The sequence below is a fragment of the Pongo pygmaeus genome, chromosome 2, assembly GCF_028885625.2.
Source record: "Pongo pygmaeus isolate AG05252 chromosome 2, NHGRI_mPonPyg2-v2.0_pri, whole genome shotgun sequence".
Taxonomy (NCBI): Eukaryota; Metazoa; Chordata; class Mammalia; order Primates; family Hominidae; genus Pongo; species Pongo pygmaeus.
Genome location: NC_085930.1, coordinates 54,611,653 through 54,638,502, shown reverse-complemented (window position 1 = coordinate 54,638,502; position 26,850 = coordinate 54,611,653). Strand labels below are relative to the sequence as shown.

The following is a 26,850-nucleotide window of genomic DNA, read 5'->3' as shown; positions in this document are numbered from 1 at the left end:
GCTGATAAGCAACTTCAGCAAAGTCTCAGGATACAAAATCAACGTGCAAAAATCACAAGCATTCCTATACACCAATAACAGACAAACAGAGAGCCAAATCATGAGTGAACTCCCATTCACAATTGCTTCAAAGAGAATAAAATACCTAGGAATCCAACTTACAAGGGATGTGAAGGACCTCTTCAAGCAGAACTACAAACCACTGCTCAACAAAATAAAAGAGGACACAAACAAATGGAAGAATATTCCATGCTCATGGATAGGAAGAGTCAATATGGTGAAAATGGCCATACTCCCCAAGGTAATTTATAGATTCAATGCCATCCCCATCAAGCTATCAATGGCTTTCTTCAGAGAATTGGAAAAAAACTACTTTAAAGTCATACGGACACAAAAAAGAGCCGGCATTGCCAAGACAATCCTAAGCAAAAAGAACAAAGCTGGAAGCATCATGCTACCTGACTTCAAAATATACTGCAAGGCTGCAGTAACCAAAACAGCATAGTACTGTACCAAAACACATATATAAACCAATGGAACATAACAGAGGCTTCAGAAATCACACCACACATCTACAATCATCTGATCTTTGACAAACCTGACACAAACAAGCAATGGGGAAAGGATTCCCTATTTAATACATGGTGCTGGGAAAACTGGCTAGCCATATGTAAAAAGCTGAAACTGGATCCTTTCCTTACACCTTATACTAAAATTAATTCAAGATGGATTAAAGACTTAAATGTTAGACCTAAAACCATAAAAACCCTAGAAGAAAACCTAGGCAATACCATTCAGGACATAGGCATGGGCAAGGACTTCATGACTAAAACACCAAAAGCAATGGCAACAAAAGGCAAAATAGACAAATGGGATATAATTAAACTAAAGAGCTTCTGCACAGCAAAAGAAACTACCATCAGAGTGAACAGGCAACCTACAGAATGGGAGAAAATTTTTGCAACTTACCCATTTGACAAAGGGCTAATATCCAGAATCTACAAAGAACTTACACAATTTTACAAGAAAAAAACAAACAACCCCATCAACAAGTGAGCAAAGGATATGAACAGACACTTCTCAAAAGAAGACATTTATGCAGCCAACAGACACATGAAAAAATGCTCATCATCACTGGTCATCAGAGAAATGCAAATCAAAACCACAATGAGATACCATCTCACACCAGTTAGAATGGTGACCATTAAAAAGGCAGGAAACAACAGGTGCTGGAGAGGATGTGGAGAAATAGGAACACTTTTACACTGTTGATGGGACTGTAAACTAGTTCAACCATTGTGGAAGACTGTGTGGCAATTCCTCAAGGATCTAGAACTAGAAATACCATTTGACCTAGCCATCCCATTACTGGGTATATACCCAAAGGATTATAAATCATGCTGCTATAAAGACACATGCACATGTATGTTTATTGCAGCACTATTCACAACAGCAAAGACTTGGAACCAACCCAAATGTCCATCAATGATAGACTGGATTAAGAAAATGTGGCACATATACACCATGGAATACTATGCAGCCATAAAAAAGGATGCATTCACGTCCTTTGTAGGGACATGGATGAAGCTGGAAATCATCATTCTGAGCAAACTACTGCAAGGACAGAAAACCAAACACCACATGTTCTCACTCATAGGTGGGAATTGAACAACGAGAACACTTGGACACAGGGTGTCCATCACACACCGGGACCTGTCATGGGGTGGGGGGAGAGGGGAGGGATAGCATTAGGAGAAATACCTAATGTAAATGATGAGTTAATAGGTGCAGCACACCAACATGCCACATGTATACATATGTAACAAACCTGCATGTTGTGTACATGTACCCTAGAACTTAAAGTATAACAAAAAAAAAATAAAATGATACAAATTCTCTTATATGTATATTGCTTACATAAAACTAAAAATCATAAGCTACATCATTACCTCAGAAAAATGCAAAATTACAAAAAATATTATGCTTTTGGTAAACATTTATAATTAGTACCACTGTTAATTAAAATGAAAAAATTCATCTAGCATTTCTTTTTCTTTTTTTTTTTGAGATGGAGTCTCACCCTGTCACCCAGGCTGGAGTGCAGTGGCGCGATCTCGGCTCACTGCAACCTCTGCCTCCCAGGTTCAAGTGATTCTTCTGCCTCAGCCTCCCGAGTAGGTGGGACCACAGGCGGATGCCACCATGCCCAGCTAATTTTTGTATTTTTAGCAGAGATGGGGTTTCACCATGTTGGCCAGGCTGGTGTTGAACTACTGACCTCATGATCCGCCTGCCTCGGCCTCCTAAAGTGCTGGGATTACAGGTGTGAGCCACTGTGCCTGGCCTTAACATTTCTTAATTATCTCTTATAAAGGGATGTTACATACACTTAGATTTTACCTCTTTCGATATCATCTATTGGAGATGCTGGGGACATCTTATCTTCAGATGGAGAATGTTTTACAAGATTGGGAGTCCTGGCTGAATTCCACATTTGTTGTTGCTGTTGTTCTTTACGATACTGAATTTTACTGCTTCCTTCAACTCTGCAATTAAGAATATCAGATATTGAAACAGGTATGACAGCAATGTAACAAAAATTTCAACTTACAAAGTTACTAAAACTGACCACTTATTCTTTTCCTAAACATCTTTAGAATAATATTCCATAATTAAAACGTTAATTTGTTCATTATTTAACAAGTATTTATCAAGTTCTATTTCTGTGATACACATGTCCATTGAGGGATACAAACAAGAACAAAAACAAAACCAGTGCCGGGCTTGGTGCCTCATGCCTGTAATCCCAGCATATTGGGAGGCTGAAGTGGGAGGATTACTTGAGGCCCGGAATTCAAGACCAGCCTGGTCAACATAATTAGACCCTGTCTGTATAAAAATAATAAAAATATTAGCTGGGCATGATGATGCACACCTGTAATCTCAGCTACTTAGGAGACTGTGGGAGGATCATTTGAGCCCAGGAGTTAGAAGCTGCAGTAAGCTATGATTGCGCCACTGCACTCCAGCCTGGGTGACAGAGTGAGACCCTGTCTCATAAAACAAAAACAAAAACAAAAATCCAGGCTGGTGCAGTGGCTCATGCCTGTAATCCCAGCACTTTTGGAGGCTGAGGAAGGAAGATGGTTTGAGGCCAGGAGTTCAAGACCAGCCTGGGCAATATAATGAGACCCTCCATCTCTATTTAAAAATAAATAAAGCAACAACCAAAAAAAAAAAAAAAAAAGCCATTGCTTAAATTGAACAGATAAGATATTCATAAATGACTAAAATAAAAGGAAAAATATAGGTGTATAGCAGGTATGATATATTCCATAAGTTCTAAGATTATCATTTCTGTTAAAACTAAATCACTTCTACAGTTTGCATTCATAAGACAGGCATGATAATAAAGGAGATTCATATACTTCTTTCTCAATATCTTTAAGAAGAGTGTATAACAAAAGTATGCTTGATTTTTGCCTCTCCCATTTCCAGTCACCAAATCCTGTCAGTTCTTCCTTCAAAAAGTCTTTAGAACCTCACTTTTCTCTTCATTCCTGCCCTCAAAAATCCTGGTTTATACATGTTTCTGATTCCTACATTGTTTCATTTACTCAGTTTCTCTACTGAATTAATGTTTTAAAACAAAACTGTAAACATGCCAATCCCTGGTTAAAAAGATTTTAATATGTAACCACTACCAGCAAGATAATGTCCTAATTTCTTAGTTAATATTGATGGCACTAACCTCAACCAACAGTTACAACCTTACCTCTAGCCCAATATCAACATCGCCCCCTACTTTCCAAAACATATACACAGGTACAGAGACAAACCTCTGCTCCGTTCAAGTAGGTCTTACTCATTGGCGCTGAATAAGTCAGATATCAAACTTGTCTTACATCCTCATCTCCTCTCTAATCAATTAAATCGGTATTTCACAAACTTTCTTCTGGTGTGAATCACAGCAGGGCATGGATGGTAGAGGTGAGGGGATATTAAAAAATAGAGTTTCCCAGGATCCTTCTCTGATTTAAGGTTGGATTCGGGAACTAATTTTTAACAAGCACTCAAGGTAATTCTTATGATCCTAACCTCCTCTTAAGGTACATCAAAAAGGCCTCCCTGAATTTTCCAATCTACTATTACTTCTCCTTTTTCTTAATTCCTAGAGCAATTTTTGTCTATACTATTTGCATGGCTTTTAGAGCAAACATCCTTATATTACATGGTAAGTAATGTGTTACCTATTTCCAAAAAGGATTTGAGATGGGTATATTCTCCTATTGACTGTTTAAATGGAATAGTCTGTTTATCTGAATAAAATGCAGAAGTTTTGAGGTGTTTGCAGAGCAAACTTTCCTTTTTCTAGTACCTTACACATCCTAGGTACTCAATAAATTTTTACTAATGAAGATGAAATTATTTTAGAGAATGTATAATGGCTTCCTTCAATTCAGTTATACAGAAGTATCTGCAATAGGATAAAAAGTGTACCTATACCTATAGAAAGCATTTAGAAGCAAAACAAGCTTTTATATATCACAGGGTGATGTGGTAAAAAGCTTTTGGCTTAGGATCTCCACCAAATTTAAACTTAGAAGAAGATTAAAACATTTTTGTACCACACAGAAATAACTCTTATATTATAATGTGACTTAATATAGTAAATTTTTTCCTGACATTTCCTTAGAAATTTATGTTTATAATATAATTTATTTCATTAAACCACATACCTTGTTTTTTTTACAGTGATGTTGCTGCTGAGTTTTTCTAGTCGACATTCTCCAGTATCATGGTTAATAATCAAAATGCATTCTTTTAAGTAAGGTTTTTTTGAACCTTTGAAAACAGTTACTGGTGGAGTTGAACCCTGTTTAAAAAGTTAATTATTATTACTTAAAATTTATCATAGGAATTCAGTTGGGAAGGCCTTTGAAATCTTGATTCTGGGTTTCTCCTTCTATGCTATACTTCAAGTCACCCATAAACTACCTAAATTTACTACCCTGAATCCAAAGAGTGTAGTAAAAAAGACAGATGAAGATAGGCTGAAATCTCAAAGCTGCTGTCGTTGAGGAAAGGGAAGAGAGGAGGTACTCACCTTGGGACAGTAAAGATTTGTTTCTTTGGCCTATAATGAGTAATTGAGATTCAATTCGAATACAACCAATATATTTTATGGATAAGGAAACAGAGCCTTGCATCATATTTTCTATTCCTCCTTTTTTTTTGAGACAGAGTCTTGCTCTGTTGCCCGGGCTGGAGTGCAATGGCACGATCTCAGCTCACTGCAACCTCCACCTCCCGGATTCAAGTGATTCTCCTGCCTCAGCCTCCAGAGTAGTTGGGACTATAGGCATGGACAACCACGCCCAGCTAATTTTTATATTTTTAGTAGAGACGGGGTTTCACCATGTTGGTCAGGCTGGTCTCGAACTCCTGACCTCAAGTAATCCACCCATCTCAGTCTCCCAAAGTGCTGTGATTACAGGCATGAGCCACTGCGCCCAGCCTCCTCATCTTCTTTCTTATTGCCTTATAAGTTTAATTTTTAAAATCTGGCATTTTCTTAAAGCAGTACCTCCCTATGCATATTAAGGAACACCTCTTACACTAAACCCACTAATTAATTTTAGCATAATTAAAAGTGAGATAAGCAGACATTATGTGCTTAATGATGTCACATGAAAGTACACTGCGCCATCCATAAAATACTCTTGCCAAAAACCCCAAAGAATTTAATTCTTATCAAACCCCAAAGAATCTGTAATCCAGCCTGCCCTTAGATATATAACTACCAATTTATAGAAAATAGAAGGAATAGAGGAGCAAGTTAAATACATCCAGATAGAAGTAATTTGAAGTCCAGAATGTAGGTATATTCTCTAGGATAGATAATACCGTTTTTCCAACAAACCAATGGCATAAAAAAGGGAAGAGAGCCAGGTGCAGGCACTGTAGTACCAGCTACTTGTGGAGGATGGGTGCTGAAGCAGGAGGACAGCTTGAAGCCAGGAGTTCTAGGCTTCAGTGTGACATAACCACATCCATGAATAGCCACTGCACTCCAACCTGGGCAACACAGTGAGACTCTGTCTCTAAAAAAGATAAATTAAAAAAGAGGCGGAGAGGAAAGGAAGGGACTTTTAAAGAATAAAAGGGACAAGAAATACAATATTCAAATACAATGTAGAAATCTTATTTGGATTCTAGTTAGGACATTTTACAGACAAATGTCTGTAAAAACACATTTTTGAGATCATCACAAAATTGTGACTATGGACGAAGTATTATTATCAATTATGTTATTTGTGATAATAGCATGGTGCTTAGATAAAATGTCCTTATCAGTTAGAGATACATAAGTAAGCACTGATGAAATGGCACATTGTCTGGAATTTGCTATACAATATGCCAAGGAAAAAAATGGTAAGACACTAGATTAAAAAATAAAAAGATTAGCAAAATGTTGATAATTGTTAAAGCTCAGTGATGGGTACATGTCATTCATTATACAATTCTGTTGGCAATAGAAGAAACATAGATCATTACTAATAAACTACATCTACTTACATGCTCCTCCCCTATCTTTTGTCCCTGCCCCATCAAACCTGAAGGAATTTTACATTTGTCATTCTTTTGCTTTATCCCACATATATGTATTTCTAAACAATTATTTGTGTATGTTTGTCTTTGAAGTTTATAAAAGTACATTACATTTTAGTGGATTTATCATAATAATTTTGTCAAATATTACAAAAATAATAAAATGGTACTGTTAGATCATGTTAGAAAAGGATGAGCTCTAAAAAGGCTAAGTGGTGTATCAAATTAAAGTTAATCATTAGAGATTTACTAAATGACCACTAGGAGGAGTATAAGATAAATTTGGTAATTGAAAATGCCATAAAAGATGGGTAGGTTAGAGATTTCTGAAGGTATGGAGGGAAAATTATAAATGTACAATAAAGGAACAGTTGTTTGTGGGTTTTTTACCTCTCCCAAAGACTAAAGTAATCTACAGAAAATCAAGAATGCACAACACATAGATGAAGACATGTCTGGGCTAGCTCTAAAACGGTTAGATGTGGAGCACTTAGTTGAAGCCCTGGTAAGCTGGAGAGTCAGGAGCATGATCCTAACAAAACAAAGTGGGTCTACTTGGCTGGTAAGTAAATTTTTCAGATGTGTTGACTGAAACAAGTAAGATACCCCAAAATAGTTACCTAAGGACTCCAAATTACAGTTGATAAGAGATTTGTGCAATATATTCTTCTTAATGATATCTGTAGTCTCAATTAGAATGGAATACATCTAAAAATTACAATGTATTATTGTTCTCTGAGCTCCTGAAAATAAGAACTAATCATTAATTTTTTAAAAATTGCTCTCAGCACCTGAAGAAGTACCAAGACCTTTATAAATATTCAATGAATGTTAAATACGAACAATATAGACAATTTCTGGTCATAAGTAACAAATGAAGCAAATCTTTCATAATCTCTACACCTGCCATCTACATTTTGAACAAGTTTTATAAATGTAAACTTTCTCCCTCATTAAATTGAGCACCATTCCTAACTTTTAAGCTTCAGTTTCTGTCCATTCCTTATTCAATACCCCAAGAAAGGCAACTAGTAAAGTACCAGACAACTACTAAGCATATGAACTATCATTGCCTCTAAATAACTATTGAATACCTCCTATCAGCTCCATGTTCACTGTGATTACACACCTTCAATCGTCATTCACCTAGATTATTGTTATTCTCCTCCCTACTCTCTTTCCAATTTTGTTCCCCATTCTGCAGGCAGGCAAATCTAATCGTATTGTTCCCATGCTTAAAAATCTTTCTGTGCTTAAAAAACTATGTATTCAGATAAAGCCATATTCCATAAACCTGCACATGGACCCTCCATGATCTTCTCATCTACTCTCCAACTTTCTCAATTTGCCACTGTTTACAAACCACATAGAATTGCTTATAATTGGTTTACATGAATGACTGACTTAGGATGGTCAACCAAAAGACAAAACTGCAAAATAAAATATAAAATAAGTGAGTGGGCCATGTGTGGTGACTCATGCGTGTAATCCCACCATTTTAGATGGCTAAGGATCACTTGAGCCCAGGAGTTTCCGACCAGCATGGGCAACATGGGGACAACCTGTGTCCACAAAAAAAAATTAAAAATTAGTTGGGCATGGTGGTGCACATTTGTAGTCCTAGTTGCTTGGAAGGCTGAGGCAGGAGGCTTGCTTGAGCCCAGGAGTTTGAGGCTGCAGTGGGCTATAATTGTGCCACTGCACTCCAGCCTGAGTGGCAGAATGAAATCTTGTCTCTAAAAAATAAATAAAATAAAATAAGTGTGTGCATATGTTATTTGAGGGAATAAAAGGACTCTTAACCATACAACAAAGGAATCAGAACCAACACCTCAACATAGGGGAACGAAGAGAAAATATAAATATAAATAAAAGAAGTGATAAAAGAAATCTGGCTATTTATATATACTTAACTTTAAAAGGATAAGAATAGACTTGGCCGGGCATGGTGGCTCATGCCTGCAATCCCAGCACTTTGGGAGGCCAAGGGAGGTGGATCATCTGAGGTCAGGAGTTCGAGACCAGCCTGGTCAACATGGTGAACCCTCAACTCTACTAAAAATGCAAAAAATTAGCTGGGCGTGGTGGCGGGCACCGCCTGTAATCCCAGCTACTTGGGAGGCTGAGGCAGGAGAATTGCTCGAACCTAGGAGGTGGAGGTTGCAGTGAGCCAAGATTGCGCCACTGCACTCCAGCCTGGGTGACAGAGCGAGACTCCGTCTCAAAAAATAATAAAAAAAAAAGAATAAGAATAGACTGAGAATGTATAATGTAAGAGCTAAATAAATAATCTTGACATGAAGATATTCTATAATGTAATACAATATCTTGGCAAAAACTTAGGTGTTTGGCTGAGGTGGAAAGAAAGAGAAGCGGAAGGGAGGAGAAAAAAGTCTTATTATTAAGGGATAATAAATGTATTCTAAAAATCTCACTTGATAGAGGTAGGAAAATAATGGAGGAACTCAGTTTTCATATAAGAAAATAAAATCATATGCCTCATTATGAACGCCAGGAAAAGAAAATAATCAATAATGGAATGGAAAAGTATACTAGTACTCCCAAAGTAATAAGAGTAATGAAAAAAAGTAATGAAAAAAAAATCAAAGACAAAGGGAAAAAAAGAAATGGTTGGTAAAACTAATAAAGAATATAAAAGAAGAAACAACAAATACTTAAAAACTAATAAACTATAAGATAAATAAAAATGAAATATATCAATTTTGAACTAAATGTGAATAGACTGAATAGACAGTATTCTCCCAATAAAAACAGAAAGTGCCAAACTGGGTTTAAAAATAAAACAGCATATTATATTAACAAAAGATATACTTCATACAAAATGTCAGCTAAATGAAAGGAAGAGACACTAAGATTCTATGAATACACAAAAGAAAAAAAGTAAAAGTAGCTATATAAATGTCAGCTAAATAAAAGGAAGAGACACTAAGATTCTATGAACACACAAAAGAAAAAAAGGTTGATATATATATATACGTACATATATATATCAGAGAAGTAGGCACTTAAGCTTAAAAACACAAAAATAGGACAAAAATGTTATTTTGTAATAATTAAAGATATACTTCATTAAGAAATATAACTTTAAAAGGATGTTAAAATAGGACTCTGGTCCTAAAATCAGGTGAGGTCCCAAGAATGTAATGGACTATTTTCCTATGTCGGCTAAGTAAACCCATTGGAGAAAACCAGACTAGGTACATTTGGGAAGGGACTTTGCCCAAGAGGGTCATCTGGAATACCCCTCATACATATAGGAGCCTCATAAGTGTAGGATTTGAGGGTTGAATTATACATAACCACTAGAAATGCATTGCCTGAATAATAGAAGGATAGTTAGAAGTTTCCAGTGGGCTATTTCGTAAAAGCCCACAGAAGCACCCCGTAAGACAAAGAGTCAACGCCAAAAATATGCCAATCTCAGCACCAATGACAAATCTTAACAGTCAAGTTAAGTAAAACTTTTTCTTTCAAAATTCAACACTTCGAAATTTTGTAGCAATCATAGAGAACTGTTTGTAAGAAGAGAGATTTGTAAATGCCCACTATTTAACCAGACTATCAGTGTTCGTTTTTATTAGTTTTTTTCTATTTGGTAATACCATAGAAACCTAAGACAAATGGAATTAGAAAATCTACCCTATCAAAGAACCAAAGGTACTCTTAAAATTATAATATAATAAAAGCTCTATTTTATGGTCTGACTCTAAGCTTCCTAGGCGGTTATACCAGGATGATGAAAGCAAGTTCATGTAAACAATAGAAGAATCTAAATGCCTCAAACTCATAACCATTACATTTCCACAAAATACCTACAGAATTAAGAACACTGAAGAAAAGCAAACCTCCTACCTGCTTAAAGATGTTCTTTAAGTGAAGGGGGAAACCCCTCACAAAGTCTATTTGAGAATGTAATTTCCATTGTTATTCACGATTGTTCAAGGACTACATACCCAGGAGAAACAATATTTGCTTTTGACAGACAGTAATCTAAATAACTCTTTCATTCTCTTTTTTTTTGTGGCGGGGGGGCTTTTAAAATAATCCTTATTTTTTAAAAGTTAATATGTGCATTATAGGAAACTGAAAAACACAAGAAGCAAAGAACAAAGTCATTCACAATTACAAGCAGTTTATAGTTTGACATGTTCTTCTAGATCCTGTGTGTGTGTGTAGACACAACATCCAATTTCATGGGACTGAGATTGTACAGTATGTATCATGATTTTTCACACATCATGAATATTTACCAATTCAAAATTCCAAAGCTGTATGAGTATTTTGATAACCAAGAATACACTACACCAACTCAAACTGCTAAAAAAGAAAAAAGTAATCCTGCCTTTCTTGGGACAAAAATTTCATAGAAGACAAAAATGGCAACACGTCTCTAGATAAAAGCATTGGCAGAGTTGAGAATTAAATGCTGCATTCCCTTAATGCTCAATTTAAAATGAAACACACAGCAACAGAATACACTAAGTATAATGTTTTTAAGAGAATTCATTAGCAGATCTATACCATTAAAATATTAGCAAAGTATATTTCCATTGAATTACTTAATGTATTCCTATAGTACAGGCAAAAGAGATGCATACATCAATGGCTATCAAAATGTAAGTATGGACATATATGGACACATCTGCATACATCTCTGCCTGTATACTTCCTTCTGCCCCTCTGCTGCCAACCTAATGAACAAGTCCTGACATACACTGCTCAGAGGTGGCTTAACAATTCCATGTCCAAGATGCATCTTTTCTATCAATTATAACAAAGGTATTTACAAATTGGCTAATTCACTAGCTCTAGTTTTTATCGTAAGTTGTCACCCCATTCATAAAGCTTAGATGTTGCAAAATAATGAACTTTGTCCACAATGAACACAGGCACTTTAGTAAAAACGCTCATATAGACCTGTGGTTATCATCTAAAACCATTGTCTAGATATGGAGATACTAGCAAAGAGCCCTTCCCTTCATCCTTCCTCTTCTCCCTCTTCCACCATCCCAGTGACTAAGTATAGGATGTCTAGCTCCAAGAGATGGACTAATAAAGGTCACCCCCAGAAGACAGGCCTTCCTAAAGACTAATAAAAGGACATTCATAAAGGGACTGATTTACTACATCTATTTTTAACATACTTTGAGCATTAAGACTTATCCTTTAATACACAATATTAACTAAAATGCACATATAGAACAATGGTTAGACCATCTGAACTAATCTCAGGAGCACAGAACCCTTCTCCTTGCATACCTCCTCCCCCCCTCTCCCCAACTCTTTCATTTTCACTGTTTAAATGAGTTATAATTAATTTATATTATATAATAGACCCTTTATCAATCTGATTCCTAAATATCTAAATATTACCCTCCTTGTCCTCATATGCACCCCTTTTGACCTAGCCTACATATACGCCTACATATGTAACTACATATATGCCACTAGGCATTATATGTAGTTCTTCAGATGTTTAACAAACTTTCTTTTGTTGTTGTATCTTAGTCCTTGTTTTTTCTTTTCTCTGACTAAAATGTCCTTCCCTCCCTCCTTTACCTGGGTAATTTTAACTCATCTTCAAAACTCAGCGTATCCTGATGTCTCCTCTCTGTACCCTGGCTGAGATACCTCTCTTTCCTGTTTCTATAATACTCTATGTATATCTTTTTATAGTTCTTAGATTTCTACATTTTAATCAGTTATTTCCTGTCTCTCCCATTAAATGATAAAATGTTTCAGGACACTGACTGTGTCTAGTCTACTTCTGTATTCCCAGTGGCAGCTACCTAGAATAGGACTTATCACACAGAATGTCCATGCATATACACACACACAAATACTGAGGCATATTCTTTTTTGGACATATCTGTGGGGGCTTGTGGAAAGGGGCGGTGGTGGTGGTAGTGACGTTTTCCCAAATGACTTCTTTACAATTTCTGAAATTTACAATTCGCAGGCTTGAAAACATAGGCCTCCTGTAACTGTGCTTCCTTTAAGACATATTGCAATTGAGACCATAACCAAACACCTGGAAGATGGTAACTCTTGGTTAAAGCAAGATATGAATGAATGACAAGGGTTTATTATTAAACATAAGCATCCTCATTTCTTTGGAGGAGAAGAGCAATGCAAGGGATGAGGATGGGAGGACGGCAACTTGAGAAAACAATATTCTACTTGGCAAAAAAAAAAAATCCAACTAAAGTGATTCTGCAAACCAATCATTACTGATCAATAATGCTATATAGCCTGAGACAATAGACTAGTGGTTCCTGTTTGTTGTTGTTGTTGTTTGTTTGTTTGTTTTTTGAGACAGAGTTTCGCTCTTGTTGCCCAGGCTGGAGTGGAATGCTGCAATGGTTCCTGTTGTTAATGTGAGGCTTTAAACTTTTAAAATTCAGTGGTTGGTTCAGGTTTTTCTTTAATAAACATCATAAAGCAAAGAAGCCTTAGGTTACTGGAGATTAAATTTCTAAATTGTTTTAGAGATACTAGAACCTGAACAATTTTTCATAACAGAGTAATACAAAGATTAACTCATCTACAACATCTCATACTAAATAGATTTTTCATTTCCTTCAGTTCCAGAGAAAACAAATGGAAATATTCAATAAAAAGCCCATGCAAATTTAATTAGCCTTAGGAAAATCTCCAGAGACGGTTACTGACACAGTCTGACATAACAGTGGGCTCTCAATAAATGGTTAACTGATAAAAATAAGAAAAAGACAGCAGATGAGAGGATAGAGAGTTCACTTGCTATACGTATAACCATGGTAAACCATCTCATTAATGCATAAAGGAGAATGTGGACGGACTAGCACAAAACCACCCCTATTACAAAAATTAAACAAAATAAAGAAAAAATCTCAAAAAATCCAGCATTTTCTTTATGTATTAAAGTATAAAGTTACAGTCTTGATTTTTTTCTGAGAATAGACAAAGTCAGTATAAAAGAAAAGAAAAAGAAACTTAAGCTGAATACTCAAAAATTTCTAACTCAAGGACTGAGAAAACTAGAGCATACAACAAAGAACTTGTATTTTTATGCAAATAGTATTTGGTACCGTTACTTGGATACATCTGGAAATTTTTTTAATGGACAAAACTTTTGGTTAGGGCCTCCCTGACAGTCTCTTTCTTTTTAAAACCACTCCTCAAACTCCAGCTGAAGTTCTTTCAAAAACACAATCTAATCATTAGAATTCTAATAATTGGACTTTCAGCCAGAGATTGAGGAGTGGTTTTAAAAAGAAAGAGATTTTCTAATCTAACAAATCTAATCATGTTACCTCTCTGTATTAAAACTTCTAATGGTTTTCTAATACCTACGGGATAAAGTCCAAATTCTACATTACAACATAAAATATCCTTCACAATTTCATCTTGACCTACTTTTCTAGTCTCTGTTGCTATCAATCATTTTTCTTTTTCTTTTTCTTTCTTTCTTTCTTTCTTTTGAGACAGAGTCTCGCTCTGTCGCCCAGGCTGGAGTGCAGTGGCGTGATCTCAGCTCACTGCAACCTCTGCCTCCCAGGTTCCAGCGATTCTCCTGCCTCAGCCTCCCAAATAGCTGGGACTACAGGTGCCCACCACCACGACTGGCTAATTTTTGTATTTTTAGTAGAGACAGGGCTTCACCACATTGGCCAAGCTGGCCTGGAACTCCTGACCTCGTGATCCACCCACTTCGGCCTCCCAAAGTGCTGGGATTACAGGGGTGAGCCACCGCGCCCAGCCCATTTTTCATTATACTATGATTTACTACGTAAAGTCACTTATTCCACAAACTCTTTGTTCTTTCAGCATCAGAGCTTTTCACATAATGTTCTGTTTGCTTATTCTACCCCTTGTCTACCCAATAAAATCTTACTTGTCCTTTAAAGACTCAGCTGAAATATTGCTTGCTTTAGAAGCTTTTTAAGATTCCACCAGGCAGAGTATTTGCTTCTACTTATGTGGTTACATAGAATTTCGTATATGCACTAACTTATAACACTAGATGTTTATGTGTCTGTCTGCTATAAAAGATTAGGACTAGAAGGCAAGCGATATGTTACTATCCTAAGGTCAGTGTTTAAAATCTGGCTTACAGTAGGAATTTAATAAATATTTGTTTAGACTCTAATTTTTTTTCAAATCATTTGCTATGATAGTTCTTGGAACTATTAAATGGACTAAAGTATTGTAAGATTTTTTTTGCCTAAAGTAGTTTAAAATATGGTTTTTGCTTTGCTGTGCTTATTAATTACTTTAACCAATAATCACTACACAAATTGTGCAATTATTTTCATTTAAATTTACTGAGCATCCCACAAAAGTGATCACTTTAAATATACAGAAATACTCACTTCTATATTTGGCAGAGTTATGGTCACCTGTTCACCTTCACCGACCTCAAGGTATCCTTCAGAAGAAGTGTCAATAGAAGCAGGTTTGAAGTCATCTAAAAATAGATACAAATACCAATTTTTATAAAATGTAATAATATTTGGATATTAAAAATTATGAGCATGTTTCAGAATGATAAATCATTTTTCAAGAGCTTTGTAATTAAAATGGTTTAAAGTACCAAATGAACAAACAAAATACAATCTAGTTTATTTATTTCTGTATGCATAATTCTGAGAAAAAAGAAATAGCTATACTCTAAAACAGAATTACTCACACCCATGCTTCCACAGAATCCTGTTTAGACCAAGATGAACCTGACTAATGTGTTCTACTGCTAAAAACTAAATAATGTCAGTGTTTTCACAACTTGCTAAAAAACTGATATAGGTAGAATGTTTTCAATTTTCAGTCCTTTTTTCCCATAAATTTTTCTTTTTTATGTTATTTTTAATGGCTGCTGACTTAGTTCATGAATGTTGGCCCATAAATTTTTTTTAAAGCACATTTGGTGCCTACTACCACTTGTCTGTCATTCTACTACCACTTGTCTGTCATTCTATCAGAACAAAATGAATGAATACATAGCAAATACAGTACATATTAATGAAGAAACTTAAGAAAAACTAATCTTTCCAGTTTAACAGTTTTTTTCATGAATATGTACACCACTAAATGATGTATAATTTAACCAAATCTGTCACTTTAGAAGATCTTAAAATAAAATTTAATTTTGAGTTAAATCATAGTTCAAACAATGCCATTAAAATCTATCATCTAGGAGGAAATTCAGGGTACTAAGATATTTCACATGTTAAACAAGCTTAAAAACCTCTAAGCAATTAAAGCCATTTAAAACTAATTCATATGAATATACATCAACAACTAATAATTCTGATATATAGTTCCCTGTGGTATATTTACATTAACTCCTTATTAAAATACAGTATAATGCAAAAGAGAACAAAAATTAAGCTTTGACTTTTACACAGTGACACATGTAACCACCAACCAAATCAAGACATAGAACATTACCAGCTCCACAGAGGCCCCTCCCAGTTATTACCCATTGTTCCAAAAGATTAATCTTCATATTAACAAAAAGGCCCCAAAGGCAAAAAGTCTAAATCCAAAGTAATGGATATTTATAAGTGGAATTTAGGGAATTATAATTAGCAAACCTTGGGAAAGGAGAATTTTCCAATAATCATCAAATTATTGCTCTGTCAATAAACAAAGGCTGGCCCTGCTTCACGATGACAATTAAAATAGCTGACATTTATGGAACACTTACTACATGCCAGGCACCATGCTTAACACTTCATATTTACCTCTTACAACAACTCTGAAATAAATGAAATCCATTCCTCTATTCCTTAAATAAATATAAATGCAAACGAATATAAACAATTTACAGAAAGTATTTTTATAATATAGTTTATTCTTCATGCTGCTTTAATTCAAAATTGAATAAGATCTTGATGCTTATTCCTAGATTTTAAGATACAGTTATAAAAATAACATAAGCAATATGAAAATGTGAAAGAGTTTTGATTTACAATATATCCCTAGAAAGTATAATTGAAGAATCAAAAGATAAAGATTAGACTGAAAATAAGTTGAGGAGTTTGTTAGCAGTGGCTAAGTGAGAAAAGTGAAAGGTATAATTAAGGTGTTAAGTTTTAGATGCTTGAAAAGAGTTTGGACTGAGGGAAATAAGTTTTAAATAATGTCAATTGTTGAAAGGACAGTGCTATTGAGGAGAAAAAAATTAGAACTGAACTTGAGTAAGTATCACAGAGATAAAGTAGAAGAAGCCAGAAAATCTAAGAGAATGAACACAGATATGAACCAAAACAACAATAATAACAGCTATTACATGCTGATCAATTTTAAAAGTTTTTCCTGATGATTTTTACTTTGAAGCTTCACACCAATCCTGAAAAGTAGTGAATACCCCTATCTTACAGATAAGGGAAGTGAGGGTGGAATAAAATTAAGTTCCTTGCCCAAGATCATGCAACTGTTTTCTAAATCTAGAAAAACGAACTACAAAACCCAGTTAGAATAAAAAAGATGAAAGGTTGGCCAAGATATATCAATGTCAACAAAGAGAGAAAAAAACTTTAGTTTGGGCTAGCAAATACCATTTATGAATCTAAAATAAGAACCAAAGTCATTTTATATGGATATATACAGTAGAAATGAAATAACTGCCTCATAAAATGTTTCACTATTTATAAATAAGTTATCATCATGCCCTATGTGGGTGCCCATACTAGTGGACTTCGTTGATCCGCAACTTTATTTATTATTATTATTTTTTGAGACAGAGTCTCTCTCTGTCCTGCATGCTGGAGTGCAGTGGCTAGATCTCGGCTCACTGCAACCTCTGCCTTCCGGGTTCAAGCGATTCTCCTGCCTCAATTTCCTGAGTAGCTGGGATTACAGGCACGCGCCACCACACCCAGAAATTTTTTAATTTTTGAGACGGAGTCTCTCTGTCGCCTATGCTGGAGTGCAGTGGTGCGATCTCGGCTCACTGCAACCTCCGCCTCCCGCGTTCAAGCGATTCTTCTGCCTCAGCCTCCTGAGTAGCTGGGATTACGGGCGCGCACCACCATATCCAGCTAATTTTTGTATTTTTAGTAGAGACGGTTTCACCATGTTGGTCAGGCTGGTCTCAAGCTCCTGACCTCGTGATCCGCCCGCCTCGACCTCCCAAAGTGCTGGGATTACAGGCGTGAGCCACCGCGCCCGGACTTATTTTTTATATTTTTAGTAAACACGGAGTTGCACCATGTTGGTCAGGCTGGTCTTGAATTCCTGGCCTCAAATGTTCCACCTGCCTCAGCCTCCCAAAGTGCTGGGATTACAGGCATGAGCCACTGCGCCTGGCTGGTCCTCAACTTTCTTTTTCTTTCTTTTTTCTTTTTTTTTTTTTGAGACAGGGTCTCCCTCTGCCGCCTAGGATGGAGTACAGTGGCGCGATTTCGTCTCACTGTAACGTACGCCTCCTGGGTTCAAGTGATTCTCTCGCCTCAGCCTCCTGAGTAGCTGAGATTACAAGTGTGCGCCACTATAGCCCGGCTAATTTTTGTATTTTTAGTAGAGGCGGGGTTTCACCAAATTGGTCAGGCTGGTCTTGAACTCCCGACCTCAGGTGATCTGCCCGCGTCCGCCTCCCAAAGTGCTGGGATTACAGGTGTGAGCCACCGTGCCCGGTAGTCCTCAACTTTCTAATTGTAACTATCCTTCAAAGTTCTGCTCATCAATCTAAGTATTACTCTAAATATTCCACTATGTCCTTCATCATTTACATCTAATTATTGTATCTTCTTTAATATTTTTCAAAGCCATCCCCTTCCATTCTTGCTGTTGACAAGCTAGTTTTCTATCAGCTAAAGTACTGGAATACCTTATGGTCTGCCCTTCTGCTTTTCTCTATCCTTTTGCTCTCTTAGAATTTGAATCCTATCTCAAAGTCCCCTCTTTTCTGAAGCTATTTCAGGGTGCAGTCCTTTCCGTACTACCCAGAATCTCAATTTCTTCTCCATTCCCGTAGCATTTACTAAACCATTAATCAAAACCTATCATAAACTACCTACCTGATATTATTTACCTTTTTTTTTTTTTTTTTTTTTTTTGAGATGGAGTCTTGCTCTGTCCCCAGGCTGGAGTGCAGTGGCGAGATCTCGGCTCACTGCAACCTCCACTCCTGGGTTCATGCCGTTGTCCTGCCTCAGCCTCCCGAATAGCTGGGACCACAGGTGCCCGCCACCACTCCTGGCTAATATTTTTTGTACTTTTAGTAGAGACGGGGTTTCACCATGTCAGCCAGGATGGTCTCGATCTCCTGACCTCATGATCTGCCTGCCTCGGCCGCCCAAAGTGCTGGGATTACAGGCATGACCCACCGCACCCGGCCCTTTTTTTTTTTCAGACGAAGTCTCCCTCTGTCACCAGGCTGGGGTGCAGTGGTGCAGTGATGCCATCTTGGCCCACTACAATCTCCGCCTCCCTGGTTCAAGCGATTCTCCTGCCTCAGCCTCCTGAGTGGCTGGGATTACAGGCGCGCGCCACCACAGGCCGCTAATTTTTGTATTTTTAGTAGAAACGGGATTTCTCCATGTTGTTCAGGCTGGTCTGGAACTCCTGACCTCGTGATCCGCCCACCTCAGCCTCCGAAAGTGATGGGATTACAGGCGTAAGCCACTGCGCCCGGCATTTTTTTTTTTCCTGAGGGAATCTCACTCTGTCGCCCAGGGTAGAGTGCAGCGGCGCGATCTCGGCTCACCGCAACCTCCCCCTCTTGGGTTCAAGCAATTCTCTCTCAGCCTTCCAAGAAGCTGGATTACAGGCGTCCGCCACCACGCCCGGCTAAGTTTTGTATTTTCAGTAGAGACAGGGTTTCACCATCTTGAACAGGCTGGTCTTGAATTGCTGACTTCGTGATCCACCCTCCTCAGCCTCCCAAAGTGCTGGGATTACAGGTGTGAGGCACGGTGCCTGGCCTATTATTTACCTTTTCGTGGACATGTCCTATTAGATTGTAATTTTTTAAAGCATAGTACTCATACTTTAATTTCTCCAGATAGTGGCTCTAGCACAGTGCCTTTAACGTAATGGATATACAAGAGATCTTGTAGTTCATTCAGGTTCATATTGTTCACTCTTCTCTGAATCACTTCTAAACTTATTTTAAGTATATATAAGGTGTTAAATTATGTGTAAAATGCTTGTTTTCTAATTATTTCCTATGGGTCAGATTCATCTCTACTTCAAAACTCTCAATCTCTTTAGGGTAGACTGCCATTTTCCTTTCATACTTTTCACCAGTATACTTCTGTTCTCATAGACAGCATCCATTATTAATATTTGACAATAAAGAACTTTCTATGATAAATATTTAAAACCTTAGAAATGACATCCCAGAATAAAACTATGGCCCTCTGACTTCTAATATTTTTCTCACAATGACACAAAGGGAAATACTGGAAGGTATGGTTGTCATTTAACTACAGCTAAATGATGCTTTAGACAGGCCAGCAACGTAACCCAGGCAGTCAAGCTGACCAGTGGGAATCATAGTGACACGGAGGATGAATAAGCCCAATCTCATAACTATGCTCCACCCAACTGCTGCCAAGAGAAGATATGGGCTCAATGTTGCCAGCTTATCATGTGATTTTTAAAGATAAGCTGAAAATCTAGATTTTTCATATAAAAGGTCCTGAATGTTAGGTATTTGCAACTAACTCAAGATAAAACAACAATGGTGTGGACTAAACAAAGCACTTCTAAAGTCAAGCTCAGCCTATATGCTATTAATCTATAACCTCTGTTTTAGTGTTTATGAAGTGATTTTTTTCTTTACAATATACTATCAATTTTCATCTTCACAACAAAATTTTGGGTTGAATATTTTGCCCACCTTTTACTCATGGTGAACTCCTTTAAAGTAATGAAGTCAATAAATGATGAAGTCAGGAACTCAAGCCACATAATTTATCTCCTCATATTATATAGCCTATTTGTCTTACATCCACAGATCTTAACTTGTATGTATGTGTATGAGGAGCAGTATTAGGAGATGAGAGACAGTCATAAATCCCTGTGAAAACCTGATGAAAATTATAGACCAATCATTGATCCTCTCCACAGAAAAATACATATATGAACATACATATCAAATACTGTACAATCCCAAGGGGTTCACAGGTCCCTGAAGCCTACATAGATGCTTGTAGTATATGAGATTATCTGCAAGAGACAAATGTATGCAAAATATCTTTAGCTTTACTTAATGATAAACATAAATTCATAATCAATAAATCTACCAAAACTATTCTGAATCTATTTATATTTCTAATTATTCTACTGTTAGGATTAATAAATTCTACTCTTTATTACCCGTTATATCAAGCAGTGTTGTCTTTTGTCTTCACACACTTTTTTTAAAGTATATAACTTCTGAGTTTCAAGTGGTTTAGTTCCAGAATTAAAGAATTTGTTGAATAATCTCATGTTCATACTTTCTGTATGCTTCTAAATGTCAAATGTATTCTATTCTAAGTTGCTATGATTCCAGACTAAATAGTTCATTTCTCAGTTCTCCTTGGTTTGGAAACCCTACCACCAACTATACCATTTATTTATTCTCTCTGGATTTCTTTCATCTATGCAATTTTTTTCAGGTTTACAATGGAATTACTTATTATATTGCATGAAGAGTAGAAAACCATTTTCTACTTTGTATTTAATACTTTTTCTGCCAATGTTTATCGCTTTTCTGATTATTTTGACTGGAACATCACATAATGCCAATATTTTCATAAGAATCCACAATTATTATCATCAGTTTATTTTCCAGGATTTGAATGAATTCAACCAACTCCAAAACCCACACTGCTCATTAGCTCATCATTTAAGGACACAAAAAAGTGGTGTCATTTACAAACTTAGGATTTCACAATTCATTCCCTTATCTGGATATAAATAGTAAAACTAGTACTACTCCCAATTCAAAATTGATTCTAGTAGGTCCTGTTATTGAAACTCTTCTACCCAGTAAAGCACCTGTTGCTAAGCATTCAGCTTATCGTTGATAGAACATCCCATGCCCTTCCTACCACATGCCAGACTATCTTTTTGATAGTTTTTATAGCTAAACTCTAATAAATGCTGTTTCAAAGTCTGACTAAATTACATTCATTAGCACCCCTCGTATACATATGACTATAACTCTTCAACATTAATGGTGACTAGTATTTATTCTCTACCCTGTGGCAAATATTGTGCCAGGTTGTTTATGCTATCTTATTTAATCCTTACAAAAACCATGAAATGTAAATATTACTATTATCTTTTAGCCATAAGAAAACTGAGGTTGAGAGCTTAGAGAATGTTTCCAAAGTCACATTACATATATAGGTGGTGGAGGCCAGGATTCACATCCGGGTTTGCCTGAAGTCTTAGACAGGCAGAATTGCTCCTGTAAATAAAGGCAGAATATTACTTTCTCTCCAATGACATTGGCTTGAGGGTTGGTTATAAATTAGGTCCACCTTATCTGTATGAACATCAGCTTCATACTATTCTACAGTTTTCAAACCTCACACTGAGTTCTTAAGAGTGAGGATTACATTGGAAATGAACCTGTCCTCAAGAATAATAAACAGTTTTATTTAAATAAATCTAAAATGATTCTGTGCCATTACCACACCTGCTTCAACAACAACAAAAAAAATAAGGACTGAAAGCCTTTCTAATAGTTCTGTCTTCCACAGGACTAAGTGTGTATTCAAACATGTATGTTTGTTTATTTATTATTGTCATTATTATTGTTGTTTTGCTTATTTTTGTTTATTTTCATTCTTGTAGCTGGATCATCTGATCCTCTGACTTTCAAGACACTGGCATTTTCGAACCTTTATAAATGAAAGGCTTTGAAGGACCTGCAAGATTATTTTCAAAGGCAATCTTTTATTCATTTAAATTGGGATTTGTGCCCTACATAGGAAAATATATACCCAAATCATATAGAAATATATTCTTAAGCAAATTTTTATAATCTTAAGCCCTTGTAACTTGAAAAATTAATATTAAGACCATTGCATACCTGAGAAGGAAGAGAAAAGGAGAGAGTAGATACTATTTGAGAAAAAGGCATGCAGAAACCAGATAAAGACGCATATCACACTTCCAGGAAATGGGACTGAAGAGACAGAGAAACTGCAGAGCCAGCACAGCACTATCTCATTGTGGGGAGCTCTGGATGAGAAAGTATATGATAAAGAAGAATAAACAAGGGACACTGTCGAAGAGTTTCTGTTCACAAATATCTCACCCATTTATTCTACCAATTGGATGTTAATTTTGCTTTAAAAAACCCTTTTAGTAAATATATTCTTGCAGGGTTAAAACCAGTGGTTCTTCATACCTTTACTCTGAGTAACTATAACCAAATTGTCTACAGCTTAAATAAACTTTTGGGAGAATATATGTTTTAATTAGTTGTTTCGATTGAACCATGGAACATTTCAGAGTAAAAACCATAAAGGTCTCTAAACAACCCGAGAACAGAATGACTGAGAAAGGCGGAATGATGAGATATTAAGGAAGGGCAAGGCTGGGGAAAGGAAGTGAAAAAACAGTTTTACCACAGAAAAATGAGAGGTTATGATTCAGTGATCTCGAAGTTTCCTTCCCTCTCTACAATTCTATGACAGCTGTTATGCAAAAAACGAATGTCTTACACATAAAAACTTATATGCTATATTTTCCTTCCTGGAATCTATATCATCCAACTGCTAAAGCAAAAGAGCTCCTTTTTCTACTCCAACAACATAAAAGAGAATAATTTATTAAAACTAGTTCCAGAGGACATAAAGAAAACCAAAGGGTAGAAATCATAGGGAGGTAAGCATCTTCCAAATAAAGAAATTAATAACACACCCTCGAATACTTTGATAATCAGTATTTGATAACTGAGTGAAATCTGGGGTCCAAAGAGATATATAGATCATTGGGATGGTTGAGAATTTCTCCCTTTGCAAAGAACACACCAAATAAGAACCCTCATCTGCCAGAGGTGAGAAAAAGTGAAGAAAAGAGAGAATATTGCCCCACCAGCCTCAAGGCATTCAACTTTCCCGGCATTCGGTCCTTAGTCCCTTCCCATTTGTCACCTTATTATTTTCCTGTCCACCCTTGCATCATCCACCTGTCACGTCTGTCTCCACAGTCACCTCTACAGACTTTTTTCACACTTTCCCTTCCTGTCTGCTGGTCTCAAGGCTCTCTGCCCAGGGTTTACCCACATTTGCTCTACTCCGATTCCTTCCACCGACCCCCTAAGACTCCGAGCAGGATAGAGGATCGCGCTGCCTCCCCCCTCCCCGCCCCGTAGTCTCCAACAGTGTAAGGGGTACTGTGGGAACAAAACCCAGAGGGGTTTGTGCCTCTTCACCCCCATCCCGGGAGGCTCCCCCTCTATCCCCGGATGGTCCTCACTCACAGCGTACAGTGTGGAAGGCGCAGCGCGGCTGCTTCTCGAAACTCTCCCCTAACTTGAGAACCCGCTCGCGACGGTCTAGGTGTGAGAATCCCGCTGCGCTATTCATAATTACTCTCCTGTTCTGATTTTAACTCCGCCACCAGCGCTCACTATCTGCCACCTCAGCCTGAAGTAGCCGCAGTTCATCCCGCCAGCCAAGTCACCACAGACTCCACCCCGCGCCCGACGCGCACCGCCCCACCGGGAGCGTCTCACGTTCTGATTGGCTTATTGGCAAAGGGCGCTCGGCCTCTTGACTCCGAGGCTCCTAGTCCCGCCTCCAGGCCCCTTCCCGCGTGGCGACGCACGCTGCCCCGGGAAGGCCGCGGCGCTGTGGTGCGGCGTGGGAGCCGGGTTCTTTAGTGGAAGAACGCGAAGCGAGGATGAGGTAACTTATCTGAGGTGGTGGCTGGGGAGGGAGAGGGCCCCAGGGCGCCTACCAGGAGGCCAGGACCCCAGGCTCCTGGACGAAGTCAGCCGGCTTGTAAGAGCTCTTAACGGGAGAATCGGCCTGCCCTCACGCCCAGTCTGTAGAGATCTGGTGTGGAAACTGAGGCCTGGGGAGGTGCCGTGTCCGGGCACAGGGCCTAGTGTCTTGTTCAAGGCCTAGTAGCGCGAAAGCCGGGTCTAGAATCTGGAGTAAAGGAGCCCAGCGGCCCCAGAATCTCGGTCCTTAGACTTGAAGCGACGCTGTTACCTCAGTAATCGTTTTCTGACCTTTTTGTACCAGAGGAAGTTTCTTGTGGTCTTAGGACTGGAGAAGGGGATGTGTAGTGGGGAGGAGAAAGAGGATTCGGAGATAGGAACCACAGACATTCAGGATCAGCCGCAACAGGATCGCACTGAATTTCCTTTTCATTTATTTTCCTCACAGTGATCCGTGGAGGCAGTAACAGGCGCGGCGAGGCAGACGTGATTCCCGAAGAATCAAGGCTGGGCCGGACCCGGTGGCCTGGCAACAGGGTAGTAGCATTAAAATAGATAAATAATTGTCTTTTTGTGTCAAATTTCATAAATTTAATGTAAAGATGGGAGAAATGTTGAATTATAGGAGAAACACTCAAGAGAAAGTTTACAGATGGTTTCCATAACAGGTGGTTTTTCAGGGTAATTACGCAATCCAGCTGCACTCCCTCACCTTCTACCTTAGACACATTTGTCAGTTGATTTTTGGGTAGGTGATTATGTCTCCTTCAACCTGTCTGTGTATATCCTACCCTTTGAAGGTGTGCCGAAGCTGTTTCATATTGCAGTTAAATGCTTTAAGCCAGATGGTGGCTCTAGTTTGAACCCCTGCTTTATACTTAACAGTGTGACTTTGTGCCAGCTAATTACATTCTCCAGAGTTTAAGTACGCTCATTGTTCAAATTGGGAAAAAAATAATAGTACCTGTTCCTTAGAGTTGTTGGAATGATTAAATGAGTTAATACATGAAAGCAATTGGAACAATTCCTGGAGCATAATAAGAGGTCTACAAATGGTTATTATTTAAGGCCCAGCTCTGCACTTATACTACATTTTAAGACCATCTTGGTGGCTGCCTTCTCTTCTAAATAGAATCATTCTAGGAAGTGGGAATTGCTATTTTGTTTACAGCACGAAAAATGGTTCAGAGAAGCCCAGTCCTCTGACTTTGTGGCCTGTATTCTTATCTGTGTCATCTATTTAGCATTTAACATATATCTGATATTCTTAAGTGTATTTTTTGTATGTGTGTATGTGTACACATGTACATAAACATACTTTTCTTTCCCAACCAGAACAATAGCAGAGAGTATGTCTTGTGTAGAATCTTTGCATCTACTACATCTACCATACTGCTCTGCACATATTTGTTGATGACAATAATGATTTAGTGATGTTTTATTACGGTAGCCAGCAGGGCACAAACTGTTTTGAGCCTATTTTACTTTAGAGAGGCTTCCAACTATAAATCTGAGCTTTCTCTATTGTAACAAGAGAAAAACAGAAAGTCAAGAAATTGAGGCTCAGAATGCCTGAGGTTTGTGCATTTACTCATTCTTTCAACATGTATTTAGCAAATCCTACTATGTGCCAGATACTAGTCTAGCCACTGGGAATATAGTTGTGAACCAAAGATATAAGAAGGCAGCCACCGAAGATGGTCTTAAAATATAGTATGATGGTAGAGCTGGGCTTTAATAATAACCATTTGGAGAGCTCTTACTATGTACCAGGAATTGTTTCAATTGCTTTCATGTATTAACTCATTTAATCATCTCTAAGGGATAGGTAGGTTGCCCTCATGAAGCTTACCTTCTGAGGTGAATTTTCTCCAAACATATATTGAAATGAGCTATGTTGTACTAGCTCAAGAATAGACAAACAGATTAAATTACTAGAAACTAAGTAGAGTCCAAAAAGATACGCTGTGTATGTGTATGTATACATAGTGCATGAAAATGTGACATTTCAGATTGTTTCTGTTATGTCTATTCATAACTCGTTACCTTATGAATTTATGACTACTATGTACATTTTTTAATCCATCAATAACTTTAACATTAAAAATTTAGATTCTTATATGACACCATTCACAAAAATACCTTACTTTAGAAGATATGTAAGGAAAACAAAACCAAAAAAACATGAAGATTTGGAGAATGTTTTTTACCTTTTGGGTTAGAGAGGACCTTTCTAAACAGGACACAAAAGACAGATGTCATAGAAGAATAGATTGTTATATTTCATATGTAAAAATTGTAAAAATGGCTGGGAGCTGTGGCTCATGCCTGTAATCCCG

At 37.3% G+C, this 26,850-nt stretch overlaps 2 protein-coding genes across 3 annotated transcripts in view; one reads left to right on the top strand and one right to left on the bottom strand.

The window, feature by feature from the left end:
• EAF2 (ELL associated factor 2) overlaps window positions 1-24,294 on the bottom strand; it is a 55,636-nt gene extending 31,342 nt beyond the window's left edge. The window contains exons 1-4 of one of the 2 annotated variants that reach the window (XM_054481085.2): window positions 24,047-24,294; window positions 14,988-15,082; window positions 4,740-4,876; window positions 2,401-2,546 (exon numbers count right to left, since the gene is read on the bottom strand). In XM_054481085.2, coding sequence (XP_054337060.1) covers window positions 2,401-2,546; window positions 4,740-4,876; window positions 14,988-15,082; window positions 24,047-24,152 — 484 coding nt within the window. In that variant the 5' untranslated portion in view covers window positions 24,153-24,294. The remainder of the gene's footprint in view (window positions 1-2,400; window positions 2,547-4,739; window positions 4,877-14,987; window positions 15,083-24,046) is intronic. The other variant, XM_063662606.1, reaches the window with a different exon arrangement.
• Window positions 24,295-24,315: 21 nt separating this feature from the next.
• IQCB1 (IQ motif containing B1) overlaps window positions 24,316-26,850 on the top strand; it is a 76,669-nt gene continuing 74,134 nt past the window's right edge. The window contains exons 1-2 of the mRNA XM_063662605.1: window positions 24,316-24,473; window positions 24,960-25,048. The gene's annotated coding sequence lies outside the window, so the exon portion shown is untranslated. The remainder of the gene's footprint in view (window positions 24,474-24,959; window positions 25,049-26,850) is intronic.